Source organism: Erpetoichthys calabaricus, chromosome 1, assembly GCF_900747795.2.
Source record: "Erpetoichthys calabaricus chromosome 1, fErpCal1.3, whole genome shotgun sequence".
Lineage (NCBI taxonomy): Eukaryota > Metazoa > Chordata > Cladistia > Polypteriformes > Polypteridae > Erpetoichthys > Erpetoichthys calabaricus.
The window spans coordinates 76,646,168-76,660,624 of NC_041394.2; the positions used below are offsets into that span (position 1 = coordinate 76,646,168).

At 38.4% G+C, this 14,457-nt stretch overlaps 1 protein-coding gene across 7 annotated transcripts in view; it reads right to left on the reverse strand.

Moving 5' to 3' along the window:
• plcb3 (phospholipase C, beta 3 (phosphatidylinositol-specific)) overlaps window positions 1–13,879 on the reverse strand; it is a 357,037-nt gene extending 343,158 nt beyond the window's left edge. For 6 of the 7 annotated variants that reach the window (XM_051920110.1, XM_051920112.1, XM_051920124.1 and 3 more), the window contains exon 1: window positions 13,403–13,877. In XM_051920110.1, the coding sequence (XP_051776070.1) occupies window positions 13,403–13,501 (99 nt within the window). In that variant the 5' untranslated portion in view covers window positions 13,502–13,877. Of the gene's footprint in view, window positions 1–13,402 lie in introns of all 7 variants that reach the window. The other variant, XM_051920136.1, reaches the window with a different exon arrangement.
• Window positions 13,880–14,457: the final 578 nt, after the last annotated feature.

Here is a 14,457-nt window from a genome sequence, read left to right on the forward strand (position 1 = left end):
AAAGAAGTTTGATCTGTGAGGTTTTCACTTCAGTGCTGCACAGTTTCAGTGAAACCCTGGATGATTGAGACTTAGTACACATAATGTCACCAGAAACAAAAATATACAGTGCATCCGGAAAGTATTCACAGCGCATCACTTTTTCCACATTTTGTTATGTTACAGCCTTATTCCAAAATAGATTAAATTCATTTTTTTTCTCAGAATTCTACACACAACACCCCATAATGACAACGTGAAAAAGGTTTACTTGAGATTTTTGCAAATTTATTAAAAATAAAAAAATTGAGAAAGCACATGTACATAAGTATTCACAGCCTTTGCCATGAAGCTCAAAATTGAGCTCAGGTGCATCCTGTTTCCCCTGATCATCCTTGAGATGTTTCTGCAGCTTAATTGGAGTCCACCTGTGGTAAATTCAGTTGATTGGACATGATTTGGAAAGGCACACACCTGTCTATATAAGGTCCACAGTTGACAGTTCATGTCAGAGCACAAACCAAGCATGAAGTCAAAGGAATTGTCTGCAGACCTCCGAGACAGGATTGTCTCGAGGCACAAATCTAGGGAAGGTTACAGAAAAATTTCTGCTGCTTTGAAGGTCCCAGTGAGCACAGTGGCCTCCATCATCAGTAAGTGGAAGAAGTTCGAAACCACCAGGACTCATCCTAGAGCTGGCCGGCCATCTAAACTGAGCGATCAGGGAAGAACGGCCTTAGTCAGGGAGGTGACCAAGAACCCGATGGTCACTCTGTCAAAGCTCCAGAGGTCCTCTGTGGAGAGAGGAGAACCTTCCAGAAGGACAACCATCTCTGCAGCAATCCACCAATCAGGCCTGTATGGTAGAGTGGCCAGACGGAAGCCACTCCTTAGTAAAAGGCACATGGCAGCCCACCTGGAGTTTGCCAAAAGGCACCTGAAGGATTCTCAGACCATGAGAAAGAAAATTCTCTGGTCTGATGAGACAAAGATTGAACTCTTTGGTGTGAATGCCAGGCGTCATGTTTGGAGGAAACCAGGCACCGCTCATCACCAGGCCAATACCATTCCTACAGTGAAGCATGGTGGTGGCAGCATCATGCTGTGGGGAGGTTTTTCAGCGGCAGGGACTGGGAGACTAGTCGGGATAAAGGGAAAGATGACTGCAGCAATGTACAGAGACATCCTGGATGAAAACCTGCTCCAGAGCGCTCTTGACCTCAGACTGGGGCGACGGTTCATCTTTCAGCAGGACAACGACCCTAAACACACAGCCAAGATATCAAAGGAGTGGCTTCAGGACAACTCTGTGAATGTCCTTGAGTGGCCCAGCCAGAGCCCAGACTTGAATCCGATTGAACATCTCTGGAGAGATCTTAAAATGGCTGTGCACAGACGCTTCCCATCCAACCTGATGGAGCTTGAGAGGTGCTGCAAAGAGGAATGGACGAAACTGGCCAAGGATAGGTGTGCCAAGCTTGTGGCATCATATTCAAAAATACTTGAGGCTGTAATTGCTGCCAAAGGTGCATCGACAAAGTATTGAGCAAAGGCTGTGAATACTTATGTACATGTGATTTCTCAGTTTTTTTTATTTTTAATAAATTTGCAAAAACCTAAAGTAAACTTTTTTCACATTGTCATTATGGGGTGTTGTGTGTAGAATTCTGAGAAAAAAAATGAATTTAATCCATTTTGGAATAAGGCTGTAACATAACAAAATGTGGAAAAAGTGATGCGCTGTGAATACTTTCCGGATGCACTGTATATGCAGAAAATGAAATATTAAGTAAAATGTTACTGAGAATTAAGGGTCAAATTTCATGTTCTGGTTTTACTTTCAAAAATAATTGATCTATTTACATTACGAATTAAAAAATAAACAGAAAAAATCTACAATATAAATTAGAGTGATGATTAATGCCAATCAATTTATACTTCTTAATAAGTTAAGACTTGTGCAAAGAAGTGTGGTCAGCTGTGCTCAAAAACATTGAGGCACTGTGTCTCCGGACTCACTGAGGCCACGCCCTACCCCCAACTTCCAAAAATATGACTGAGATGTTAGAAGAACTATTTACTTATACCTGAGAGCTGGCAGCCTTAAAGCTTTTAGTGGGAAGAGTCTGCTATTGTTCCAGACACAAAAAACTTGTGCACTTCTTTCATGGCTTTTTTACACAATTTCATATACTGTATTTACAATAACATGGCACACAATCCAAATGGCAAATGAAAATATAGTTACTAACATTTTTCGAATACTGATATAAAACAGTAAGATGCATATGATATTTATATATCAGCTCCACTATGTCATATACAGGTATGAGTCACCAAGCTCAAATACAGGCATTTTTAAATGTTCCCTGTCTTTGTGTGTGCTTTTTGTACATGGTTTAAAAAGATTGCGCCAAGGGATGTTGCAGCTTCAAACTGCTCTAGCACACGAGACTATGCATGTCCTGCAATTGTCTCATGCTGGTTCTATATAGTTACACTTCAGTTCACAATGCAACCTAACTGGGAAAACTGGTTTTAAAAATGAACACATGAAAAAATAGCAAAACAAAATTACTTCCAATCTAGATGATAGAAAATGACAACATCATTTTATAATTGGTATCTTCTAGAGTGGTGGAATGACAAAACATCACCACCGGATTAAGCTTGAATATGCACAGCAAGGCCTTGCCACATAATTACTAACAATGTTTAATGTGCATGAGGGGATCCCATTGCAAAGTTATTAACATAATTAAGCTAACAATGTCTCATTACACAATTATCAAAAGTCAACACAGTACACATTTACAGAAGATAACACACTGACTATACATAATAAAGGCAGATCAAATGGTTATTAACAACATTAATGCATCCAATGATGCATCGCTGTTTCCATATTTAGCAATATTCATAATGTAAAATCACATTTTGGATAGATACTCTATATTTTCAAACCAATTAAATCCAATTCAGAGTCAGAGGAGGGTTCCCTGACTCGGGCACTAGTCCACTGCAGATACTGTTGCTATCAATACTTAAAATGTTTAGTGTTATATCATACAATTTTTGACAACATCAGCACTACACAACTCCTCAATTTCTATTTAAAACACTTTTAAAAAATACCAAGTTTCTACCTTGTTCCATGTATCAACAGAACTTTGTGTGATGAAAAACATACTAACCTTTGTGCAAAATGTACCCCTCTCCAGCTTTCAACAATACCTCTGTGCTCTTGCTGAAGGTCTCATTGTAAAGTAATGGCCTGCTTTTGACTCTGTGAATTCCCTTCATACTTTTAAATACTTGTCATTGTACCTCGTAATTTATATTTAAACTGCAAAGATTCAGCTTCTTCAAAGTTTCAAGGACCACGGGGTATAAGTAGGTGCAGCCTAAATCTCACAGCCCTGGTATCGGCCTAACTGTTCTTCTCTGAAAGTTTTCCAGCAGTTATATCTTTGGCTGTAACACGTAGGACATAACTACACACAATATTCCAGGTGAGGCACCAAAAGTGCATTTTACCGTTATATCTAACCTCCCTTGATACGCACCTTCCACAACATTCTATGTAACCAAATCCTATTAGCTTTCAGTAAACTGGATATAAACAGTGATGAATTTATGTTTCCCAAGTTGTTCTCAAAAGGTGTACTTTCAACTTTCATACACTTCAGTGTGTTATCATATATTTTTCCAACTGAAATTGTACAATGACCAGCAAGTTGGCACTGTGATTGGCATATCTACCTTACAGTTCCTGAGTCCATCAAATTCTGATCTTTCTCACCAACTTAAAAGCTGTACATTCTCTTCACATCTGCACAGCCTATTCTTCAAATACTCTGATTTTCCTTTTGCATTCTAAAGATGAGAGAATAGGATTAACTGACAATTCTGGATTCTCCCAGTGTGAGCAGGTGTGAGTGTGCCCAATCAGGTTCTGGCAAACCATCCAGGGCTGCAGGGATAGGCACCAGGTCCTTGCAAATGTGAACTGGATTATACGGGTATGAAAACAGATGGATGGAGGTTTCATGCTGTGGGTATCAACAGAATGCAATACACAAAAATGTTTCATCATTCTTTAATATGAATATCAAGGTTTCCTCCGTTTCTTCATTTCATAATATTTGTCCATTATTTGTTTATTTACTGAATTATTAGAAGGACTACTGTAGCTTCTCATTTAGTATTAAAGTTCTCATTGTTAAAGATATGTAGAGAGCTGTACCCCAAAATGGCTGATTCAAGGACAAGTTATGAACCAGCCTTAAACCAGTCGATAACCAGCCTCAGAGTCACATACACACACACATACACATACACATTCACCCACAATGTATCCAATTTACAGTCATCACTTAAGCAATATGTATATTGGTAGAATGTTTAAGTCTAAAATAAACATAAACACTGGAACACACACTATCTACTAACAGAGAGACCAGTCTTGTATATCTGATGTCTCTGACCGTTGACCTCAATGTCTGACACAAAAAAATCTGATACCCGCTGTATTCTTTAATACAATCACTACATTCTGACAAAGCATGGTTAGTCACAATATTATAGAAGTTAGAAAATCTATATATGGAGTAACATTCAAGTGTGTTTGAGGAGTATACCAATTGGTTTGAAACTTGGACAATTTTATACTTTTTTAGTTACTTCATAGAGTCAGTTATCTAATTTTTGTTCATTAAATGTTTTTGTAACAGTGAGTCATATTCAAAAATAAAAATAAAGCACACTTACATGCCTTAGTAGAATACATGAAAAGTATGCTTTTTAGCAGCATTTTACAATGTCATGTCAATTAAAATATAGCCCATATAGACTTGGGTGGCTCAAAAGTTTTCAAAAAGAGCAGATTCTAATTCAAGCGATATAAAAATGGCATTGATTGTTGGCTGTTGGTTGTGGACGGGCCTGTAAGTAACTGTAATACAACTTTCTTAAATATAACATTTTTGAAAGATGGACCCAAAGAAGAGTAAAAATCTGTTTAAGCTACAAGATAAAATTGTTAGTTGCTTCAGACCATCATGGAGACCACATCTGGAGCTTCTCCTATAAATTAGAGTATCAGAGAAGCACTGAATCATTATAATGTGCAGATAATACAGCTATGCGGTTAGTGTAACATAAATAGTGAATACATTTTCTCTGTGCTTATAGAGGGATACTCACATAATTCTTTTCCCCCCATATTCATTTATTAGTAAGTGAAGCTTTTTTTTTTTAACCTTTAAAGATAACTTACCTCAAGCGGCAGGAGAAGTGAGCTGGTGTACCTGAGGTACTGCTTGAGGTAACCTCTCCTAAGGTAAATGTCACACACTGAACTGTCTGAACATATCTGAATAAAAACTGAATTTTCCTAAGAAATTTTCTTATAGAATAAGTGTGCCAAATTTAAACAAAATTCAGTCAACCAGGAGATTAATTTTTCCATGCAGACAGGAAGACAGACATGTGGACATTTTTTATTTTGAACTCTGCTCCTTTTGGTATGCAATGCATATAATGTATTTTTTATCTGAATGAAGTAAATATTGCAAAGCAATTAAAAATATCATACCTTATATTGAACATATGCAAGTTCTGTATATTAACATGAGCTACACCACTGTGGTATAGGTTAATAAACAAAACAGACCAGAGTATTGCATACTTAGGATCATATCCCCATCTTCTTAAAATGAAATATTTCAAACTAAAATTTCAAATCCAATTGAATGTTTGTTTGATAATCCATATTACTGGAGGGCCATGTGTGCAAAAGAAAAGGTAAAGATCTCAAGAAGTTGGTGACATTAAACTCCGAATAGACTGAAGAGTTTTCCTTCTTTATTACAAGTCAAAACCAAGATGAAAAGAATTTTTTAAACACTTGCTTCACCCTTCTGTTTTATCTTGGTCATATGCCAGTAAAATTGTCCTCTTAAGCAACTATAGGCAACTTTCTACCCTTCCTGATAGCTTAAAAACCTGTTGTACTGACTACACAAATAATACACTTGACAAAGTCTTTTTGTTTAATCTGCTTTTCACTTCTCTCACCTATTGCCTCCAATTATGCACCTGTTTCTCTCTGTTGTAGATCCACACTTTTGCTCATAGTAAAAAGTGCCATATAGCCTCCCAGTGACAAGACAGAAAAGTGTCTGGGGGAAAAGGATTAAGGACATTTTCAAACTTAAATGGAGTAAAAGACTGGGGGCATTTTCAATTAAAAAAGGGCACTTCATCTCCTCAAATTTTTAAATTTGAATTGCCCTCTGTTTTATCATATTGCATGGGCACAAAAATGGCCACAAAGTGTAACATGAGTGTTCATAGTGTCATTCACTGCTGAAGACTTGCAGTAAAAATTATACCAGTACCCTCACTCAAACGCACAACTTACTTGCATCAGGAGAAAGTCAGGTACAGTGTGTGTGTATGTGTAGTAACACAGTCTGTTCCAACTCTACTTTAAGACAGACAGAGGGTTTTTAAGTAATCAACAGATGTTGGGACACTTGTGCAAATTGTTTGCTTCAACTTGCAAGGCTTAATTTACTTTAATTGCTGCAGAACAACCTACTAGTTTTTCCCTAAAGAAGACCCATTTGTAATACTGTCACATTTTCCTTTTTTTTTAGTTTTTGCTAACCTAAACTTTAAATTTAAACCTCTATGATAGATAGATAACACGGATGGCAGGCTCCGGGCAGGCAGATGGGAAGAGGAGGAAGGAGCCAGACCCGGATGTGATGGACAGATAGCATATCAGAAATGAAGGATGCATGAGCCAGATTATTCCCCCAGGACACAAGATGGCAGCAGCCCTCCATATCAGTGCCCATTTGGGAACCAGTAGGGAATGCTGGGAGATGTAGTCCGGCAACACAGCCCTGCTGGGGACCATGGGTCCCACAAGGAGGCGCTACAAGGAGTTGTGACCCGGAAGTGCTTCCATTGGGCAGTGGCCCTGGCACCAGAACTACTCCCAAGTCTTTAATAAAAGGGACCACTCCCTTGTCCAAGCTAGTCGGAGCTGGCAGGAAGGAAGGCAACACTCGACTGGAGGATGGCAGTGCAGTGGTGAGAGAAATTGTGAGGAGAATTGAATTGGGGACAGAGAAAGAAAACCTGTGCTCGTGTTTTTACACACACACTATACCTGACATACACACATCCTCTGTCAGGGTTTTTTTGTTTTTTTAAACACATCTAGACATTTGGTTCCAGGTGCTCACTAATAATATGTTTGCAGGAAACTAACTTAAAAGAAAACTGAAATGCAGATGGATGAGCAGAAGAATATGCAAGTAAGGGATATGGAGTTATGCAAATTATTTTTAAAAATCCTTTTTCTGATACATTTAATTCACTTCACATTCATGGAGTGCAAAAAACAACCCTAAACAAGACTTCAGCGTACCACACTCACCAATATACCCACATTCACTCAATCACACTCTAACCTAATTTGCATGAACCATAGGGCTATTAAGTTGTGCAATAATTAGTTTATCACTATTTTCTCAAAATAAAAGACCCAATGAGGCAGGGGAAAAAGGTTTATAACCAAAACTTGTCCTGCAGCATATTTGCCTGTATGTCTTCAGAAAAACATTCAAGCACAATTCCTCACATTCACACATTAGCCTTTGCTGTTGTGTGGGTGTTTCTACAGGGCATGTCTGAATATGCTTTGGATTAAAAAAAAGAGAGAGACAGAGAAAAGGAATCAATTTATTGTACCATCCCAAAGATGACTTCAACTCAGCTTCAAGTTAAAGAAGTTGCCTTTCCGTGAAAAGTATAGAGTATTTAACGTTCAGTGTTTACAGTGTTAAACACCTTAAAGCAATATTATATGTACACACACCCAAATTAACATATTCATACACATTTGTTATATATATATATATATATATATATATATACTACATTTTTGTAAATGGAAACATGTGTTTGAGTAGCATTTATCATCCACTGACTTCTAAACCACTTTTTCTGGCAATTGCTGCAGTCTGTTTAAAACATTAACATGAAACATGTTATAACTTATTATTGTTAGATAATATTATTACACAATACACCCATCTAGTTATGCAAGTTGAACCTTGTTAGCATTTTTTTTAATTCAGGAAAATTCAGAAAGTATATCATAATCAGAAACAATCTCATACAAAACACGTTGAGTAAGCACTGTGTCCTCTGTATGAATGAGAGTCATCCCTCAGACAGGCAAAATAATGAAGAAATGAGTTGTTCAGATGCATCTGCAGACCCTCACGCCAAGCTTTCATCCTGCCACATTGTCTGTACTCCCTCCCTTACTTACTTATCAAAGAGCTTCAATCTTAGTTTTAATACAAAAGATAAAAATTACAGAGGTTGTACATTTTTCTTAGTGAAGTCCAGCTCACTTTTCATTCATCTGCCTGTGCCATCACTTACTGTAGCACTAGTCATGAAGCTCTGAAAGAGTCCTAGTATCAACTGGTGTTCCTTGTGGTGACAAATGTTTCAATTCATGGAGTGAACTGTGTCTAAGAAATCTGCAAACACTGATAAGCTTATCTGCACTAGAAATGCTCCTCAAAATACTGATGTGCACTCTGTAAAAATTCCTCAATGCTTCAGACAAATTTAAGATGCAGCATAATTCTTCCTTTAGTGCGGCTTGACAAATTAACTCAAACACTTGATTACATCTTGCTTGAAGAAGGGGCCCGAGTTGCCTCGAAAGCTTGCATATTGCAATATTTTCAGTTAGCCAATAAAAGGTGTCATTTTTCTTGACTTTTCACTACATTCATAATGGCTAACACGGCACAACACCCTAGTACCTCGAACACTCAAGAAAAGCAACTCATTCAAAAGTCACACAATTAACAAGCAGTGGGATCTGAATTTGTAACCTTGTTTTTTCAAGATGAAGTTCTAATGTATAGCCCTCTACTACCTAACGAGCATAAAGTGCATGAACAGCATAAACAACTAAGACCTAGGTTTTCATCTGTCTGTTTTTTTTTTTTTGTTTTTTTTTTACACACACCTACAGAACAAATAATGTGCCACTGTGATTAATAACTGTATGCATCTGTCTGACTGAAGTTATCTCGTCTGATTTTTCTACACACCAGTTATACTGATATCTTGTTGGGCTAAGAGACTTTTGAGGTTAGAATGCAGCATGTACTATATGCAGCAAACCCTCACAAGCCTATTTTTTTTTTTAAAAAAGTATGATTTTTTTTCATTATTCTAATTTTACTTCATATAAAACATCCTGCTAAACATCCTCTTATTTTTTTTAATTAAACAGTAATTTTTTATGTAAAATTATTTTTGCAGCTTCAGGACACTTGGTACATATCAGGTTGATCACTGTTTTTGTGAAGTATGCACATTCTCCTCAATTCTCCATACGCTTACCTCCAGGTAAACCATTTTTTCCCTCCCACCTCTCAAAGTCATGTGTTTGGTTACTAAGGAACTCCATATTGTTGCCATGTTACCAATTCTGGCTGTGTGCTCAAATGTGCCCTGTGGTGGACTGTCCAGGGATGGTTTAAACCTTTTGTCCAGTGGTGCCAGGAAAGACTATGGATCTCTATGCTTCCTAATTGGATTGAGAAAGTATAAAAATGGATAGGAGGATTCAAAAAATGGACATATGGATGGAGCTGTAGTCAAATGATACAAGACCTAAACTGTAATATTTTAAGTACTTTTCTTTTACATAGTTCATTAAATACATTGTAATCTAATGTTGTCAATTTATAGCTCTCATCACTGTAAATATCATTCATTTTATTCCGCAGGTTCAATATGTAAGTTATACTGCAGCTTCGCTCAGCATATTTCCCATAAGGTTTCAAAAAAATAGAATCAAAACAAGTGGTACTGAAACAGGAGTTAGCAGTATATCAGGTAAGTTTGCATTTTCATACAGTATATTATTGTTTTCATAGCAGCAGAGATTGATGTTGCTGGGTCAGTGTGCAGTTAACATTTTTTCTTTTCATCACTATGCACACTTATCCTATAAACTGTGCCATACTCTTCTGCATAGGGATTTTCATAGTAAATACCATTCCCCAAGTCTTTTCTTGAAAAAAACTATTTTAAAGTGTGCTTTACTATTTATTTAGGTCATTTAATGGTAAACACCATTCACTCGCTTTTAAAAGACAAACATCATTTTTAAATTGTGCTATTCACTGTTATATAGTGCCAATCATGGCAAACACCAACTCAAAAGATTTAATTATATAACACCTTCATTTTTTTTTCAGTTGTGCCACACTCCCAAAGTAAATATCCAATTTATTTTACTTAAAACAGTAACATTTAACTTTTTTTTTTTTAAATAATGTATTGCAAGTAGAATCACATTTTTTTTTTTTACTTGCAGAGTTACTTTTTTTAAACATCCCTCTTATTCACTGCAGTGTTGCAGGGGAGATAAATACCATACAGCAGCATTATCGGATGAAATACAGGAACCAGCCCTGGATGGAATGACATGTCTGTTTTTGTGTTCATAAGAATTACTTATGAATAGGTAATTTTTTTTTTTTTTTTTTTTTTGTCCAGTGCTCTCCTGACTCACAGGTATGATAAAATTCCCATTAATGATATACTGTTTCACGCATCTTGAAGTCTATGCAATGTTATACAATGTGTTAAGCTGATTGGGGTTTCGCCTCCTATTTTTGGCCCTCTAGACCTGGAACACTCATCATTAGAGCATTTTTGGACCTTATTTTGTGCAGAAATTAGACCATAATGATAAAGAGTTAACCAATGGATACCTCTTAGCAAAAATGATCAGAAAGACTTAAAGTTGTGCATGTCACATCAACCGACCCCAACAGTTCACCCCCTAATTGGATATGTGGGGGTCAAAGTTTCTCTTTTTCATAAAATTTCAAAAAATGAGTATCAGTAATATAGGCGTGTGAAATGTTGTTTTGCGCAATTTTGTGGATGCTGATCTTGAATATATTTTTGATATTTGATTTTTTTTTTTTACCTGTGGTCCTAAGAATGTAACAAACACTTTCTGAATGTTAACAATGACATATTTCAAACATAATCCTTTGCATTTATATAGTGCTTTTCTCACTACTCAAAGCGCCTAGCGATTGCAGGTTAAGGGCCTTGCTCAAGGGCCCAACAGGGCAGAGTCTCTTTTGGCATTTTACGGGATTCGAACTGGCAACCTTCCGATTGCCAGTGCAGAACCCCAGCCTCAGAGCCACCACCATAAGTATTTGGGGTATTGTTTTAGAGTATTTCATGGTCAGTGATTACAAATATGTTATTTTTGAGTTTTGATCATTTACTAGTGGTCTAGCCCCCTATGGACCTCTTTCAGAGGGTGAAAAATTACAGATTTCTATTACAATCAAGAGTACTTAGGCTCTAAGCATTTAAACTGCTGCACTCCTAATATTTCAAATATGCGACACAACTATTCTTGTTTATTATGTATTTATACCTTATGAAGTAAACCATCACATTTCTTATGAACACCACCCTTACTCTAATTCAGACTTTGTAAACAGTTTAAATTTTAATACTCTTTACTTTGTTTAAAACTCAAACATTATACTTACAATAACCAAAACAAAAGTGTGCACTGCAAAAGTGTTTCAAGATTTTAAAAGACCACACACTCGAAGCAACTTTGTGAACAATCTTTGAGGAACCCCCAAAATTCTGAAGAGCCCCAAATCTCCCTCACAAGTAACTTTTACAAAAGAGCAAGCAGTTCTTTGCAGGAGGCAGGTCCACACTACAACCAGACTTCCTTTTTTGGTTTCTCAGCTGTCTCTTTTATTTCTTTCGAATACAATTAAGACAGGCTTGCGCAATCTCGGCCTGTAGCAAGAGTCCCAGCAAAGGCAACATACGTTGTACATTCTACTAGCAGTTCTTCTGGATTTCATTTTCGCCATTAAAGCCACGCGCTTTCCTTTCTCCCCTTCAAACAATCGTAAGCATATCAACTCTGCAGGCGTGTAATGTGCAATCCGTAAACTACGTAAGCCATCACAAATATGAATTTCTAACTTCTTAACATGACTTTGCATTTTATTGAATCGTCTTAAGCAGGAGAGGCAGACATAAGGCCGCTTCACCTCACATGTCTCGGCGTCAGCCTCCAATGCAACTGGTTATAAATATAAGGCATGCGTGCCGACGCCTGCTGAAGAATAGCTACGTCTTGTATAGCGCCTTTACTTATGCAATCTCAAAGCCCGACATCAACACGCCACTAAGAACTATTCACCTGACTTAACAATAATTAAAAGTATAATGATCGCTGTAGAGGTTTAAACGCCCTGAACCACAGCTCTTCGATTATTTTCTTGAAAACCAGGGAACACGTTAAGTAAACTGAAGCCGACAGCGTTCAGAACGATCAGCTACCTGAAAAGTATGTAAAGCATGTGATGAAACATAAGAAGAGCTGGAACACAACATCGGATATGTTAATGAAAAACGGTTATATTTAAAAGGGAACTGGCAGATTTTGCGTCAGCACCAACCCGAAACACAACTGTTTCCTACTTTTACTAATAATGTATTTTTTAGCTTTCGAGAGCATTCTGTAGTAGTTTGCGCATTTCTTCTGCATGCCTAATAATCCTTACTTTAAAAAGCCCATCTTCAGCAGTGCAAAACGAGCAAGTAATGATGGAACGCGTATACGTTACTGAATGCCGCAACATCTTCAGGAAGGCGCTATAAAGCTATGCAAGATTACTTTTGCCAGTGTTCAAAAGCTTGCCAATGTTTTATTTACTTGATGTAAAGGTCACTCCGCTCGCTTTCTTTGCATACTGCTCAGGTCATTGATTTTTTACCACAATTATTCTTTATATCTTCGTGGAGCTGCACATCATCTGTGAACCGGAAAGAGGGAGTTCATGTTTGCAGTTGGTGGCGATGCGCTCTTTGGGTGCTAAGGACCATTCCACGCGCGCACACTCACGAAATAACCGCCAGAAAACAAGGGCGGCACGCGAAAGTTTTCCGGCAACGCCACTTGCAGTTCACAAGTGTGCGGCTGTGACTTCACCAGGGTCTAATAGCGAAGATGCAGAACTGTCAACGAATCGGCAGTAGAAGAGAGCATAACTTCAGAACAAAAGCTCTGCTTGACACGCAAAACCAAAACACACAACCGCAGGAGGAAACTTTTGAGCACTGTGCCGTGTCCGCTAGTTTGAAAAAAGTCTGCCAAACTGTCAAAAAGAGACCAGAGCCGAGCGCTGAACACGCTTCCGAGCTCCGCACGGAGGAGACCTACTCCGAGTCCACCGAAGCTCTACGTCCTAGAGCCAAGCTCCTTGTGCGAGGCGGCGGAGTGGGGTAGGCGTCCTTACTTACTCACCTCGTCCCATTTGATGAACTTGCTGCCCTTCTTCAGTAATTCGTGGACAGACACCGGCTTGAGCTGCAGCGCGTGCACTCCCGTTCGTGCTCCCGCCATGGTGCTGGCTCTGCTGGGCTGACGGTTCCCTTGGTCGCCCCGATCCTAAGAAAGGGGGCTGCCGCTGCAGGCGAAGCTGGGCGAGACGAGACGACTCCGCTTAGAAAGCTTCACAGCTCTTGCTCTCGTCTCTTGCAAGCAGCCGTGGGAACAAACGATATGAACCAGAATAAAAGCAGCGAAATGTCCCTGTCAACGTGAATCTCGGCCCGAGAGGCGGATCCCGCAGCCCCACGCTCAAACTGCAGATAATAAAACGATCTCCAACTGCATTCCGTCAAGTAAAGTTTCTTAAAGTGACCGCTGCAATCGCTGCGCACTTGGCCCCGAGCGCTGCTCTTAACGTTACAACTAGCTATCCTGGGCGCTGTTTCACCGTGTAACTTCCCAGAATACCAGTCTGTGCGTGCCTGAGTTAACCATTCGTGTGCTGTCTGGGCATCGCTGTCAACCACCGCTGACATAAGAAACTTTGGAGGCCTCTTAATCTAGTGTTTGTGTAGCCATGGATTATGTTTTATACCTTTTTAACAATTCAACTGATTAACATTACCCAGTGACATAAATCAACCTCCATGCAATATTGCACCTTTAATACCGAGGGTCATTAAAACAAATTATTTATAAGCAATGATAAAAGCAGTAAAGATAGTACAGGTCACAGAAGTGCAAGGTACAGAACAATTCATGATAACTTTAAATATGGGTTATGCCTTTTTACAAACTGATAGTCCATTCTTGGTTGTTCCTGATTTTTTCCTAAACAGTGGAGAATTAGATATGTGGATGTGTGCTACTATATTATAAGCCGATTTCTGACAGTCCAGAAACTTACCTGTTGGTGAAAGCAGCTTTACTATGATCAAAGGAAACTTAGCTGACACTTCTACACTTACACTCTAACCCAATAGTCCATGATGCAGAGTAGACCAGGCTAGCAAACGTATATGTAAATA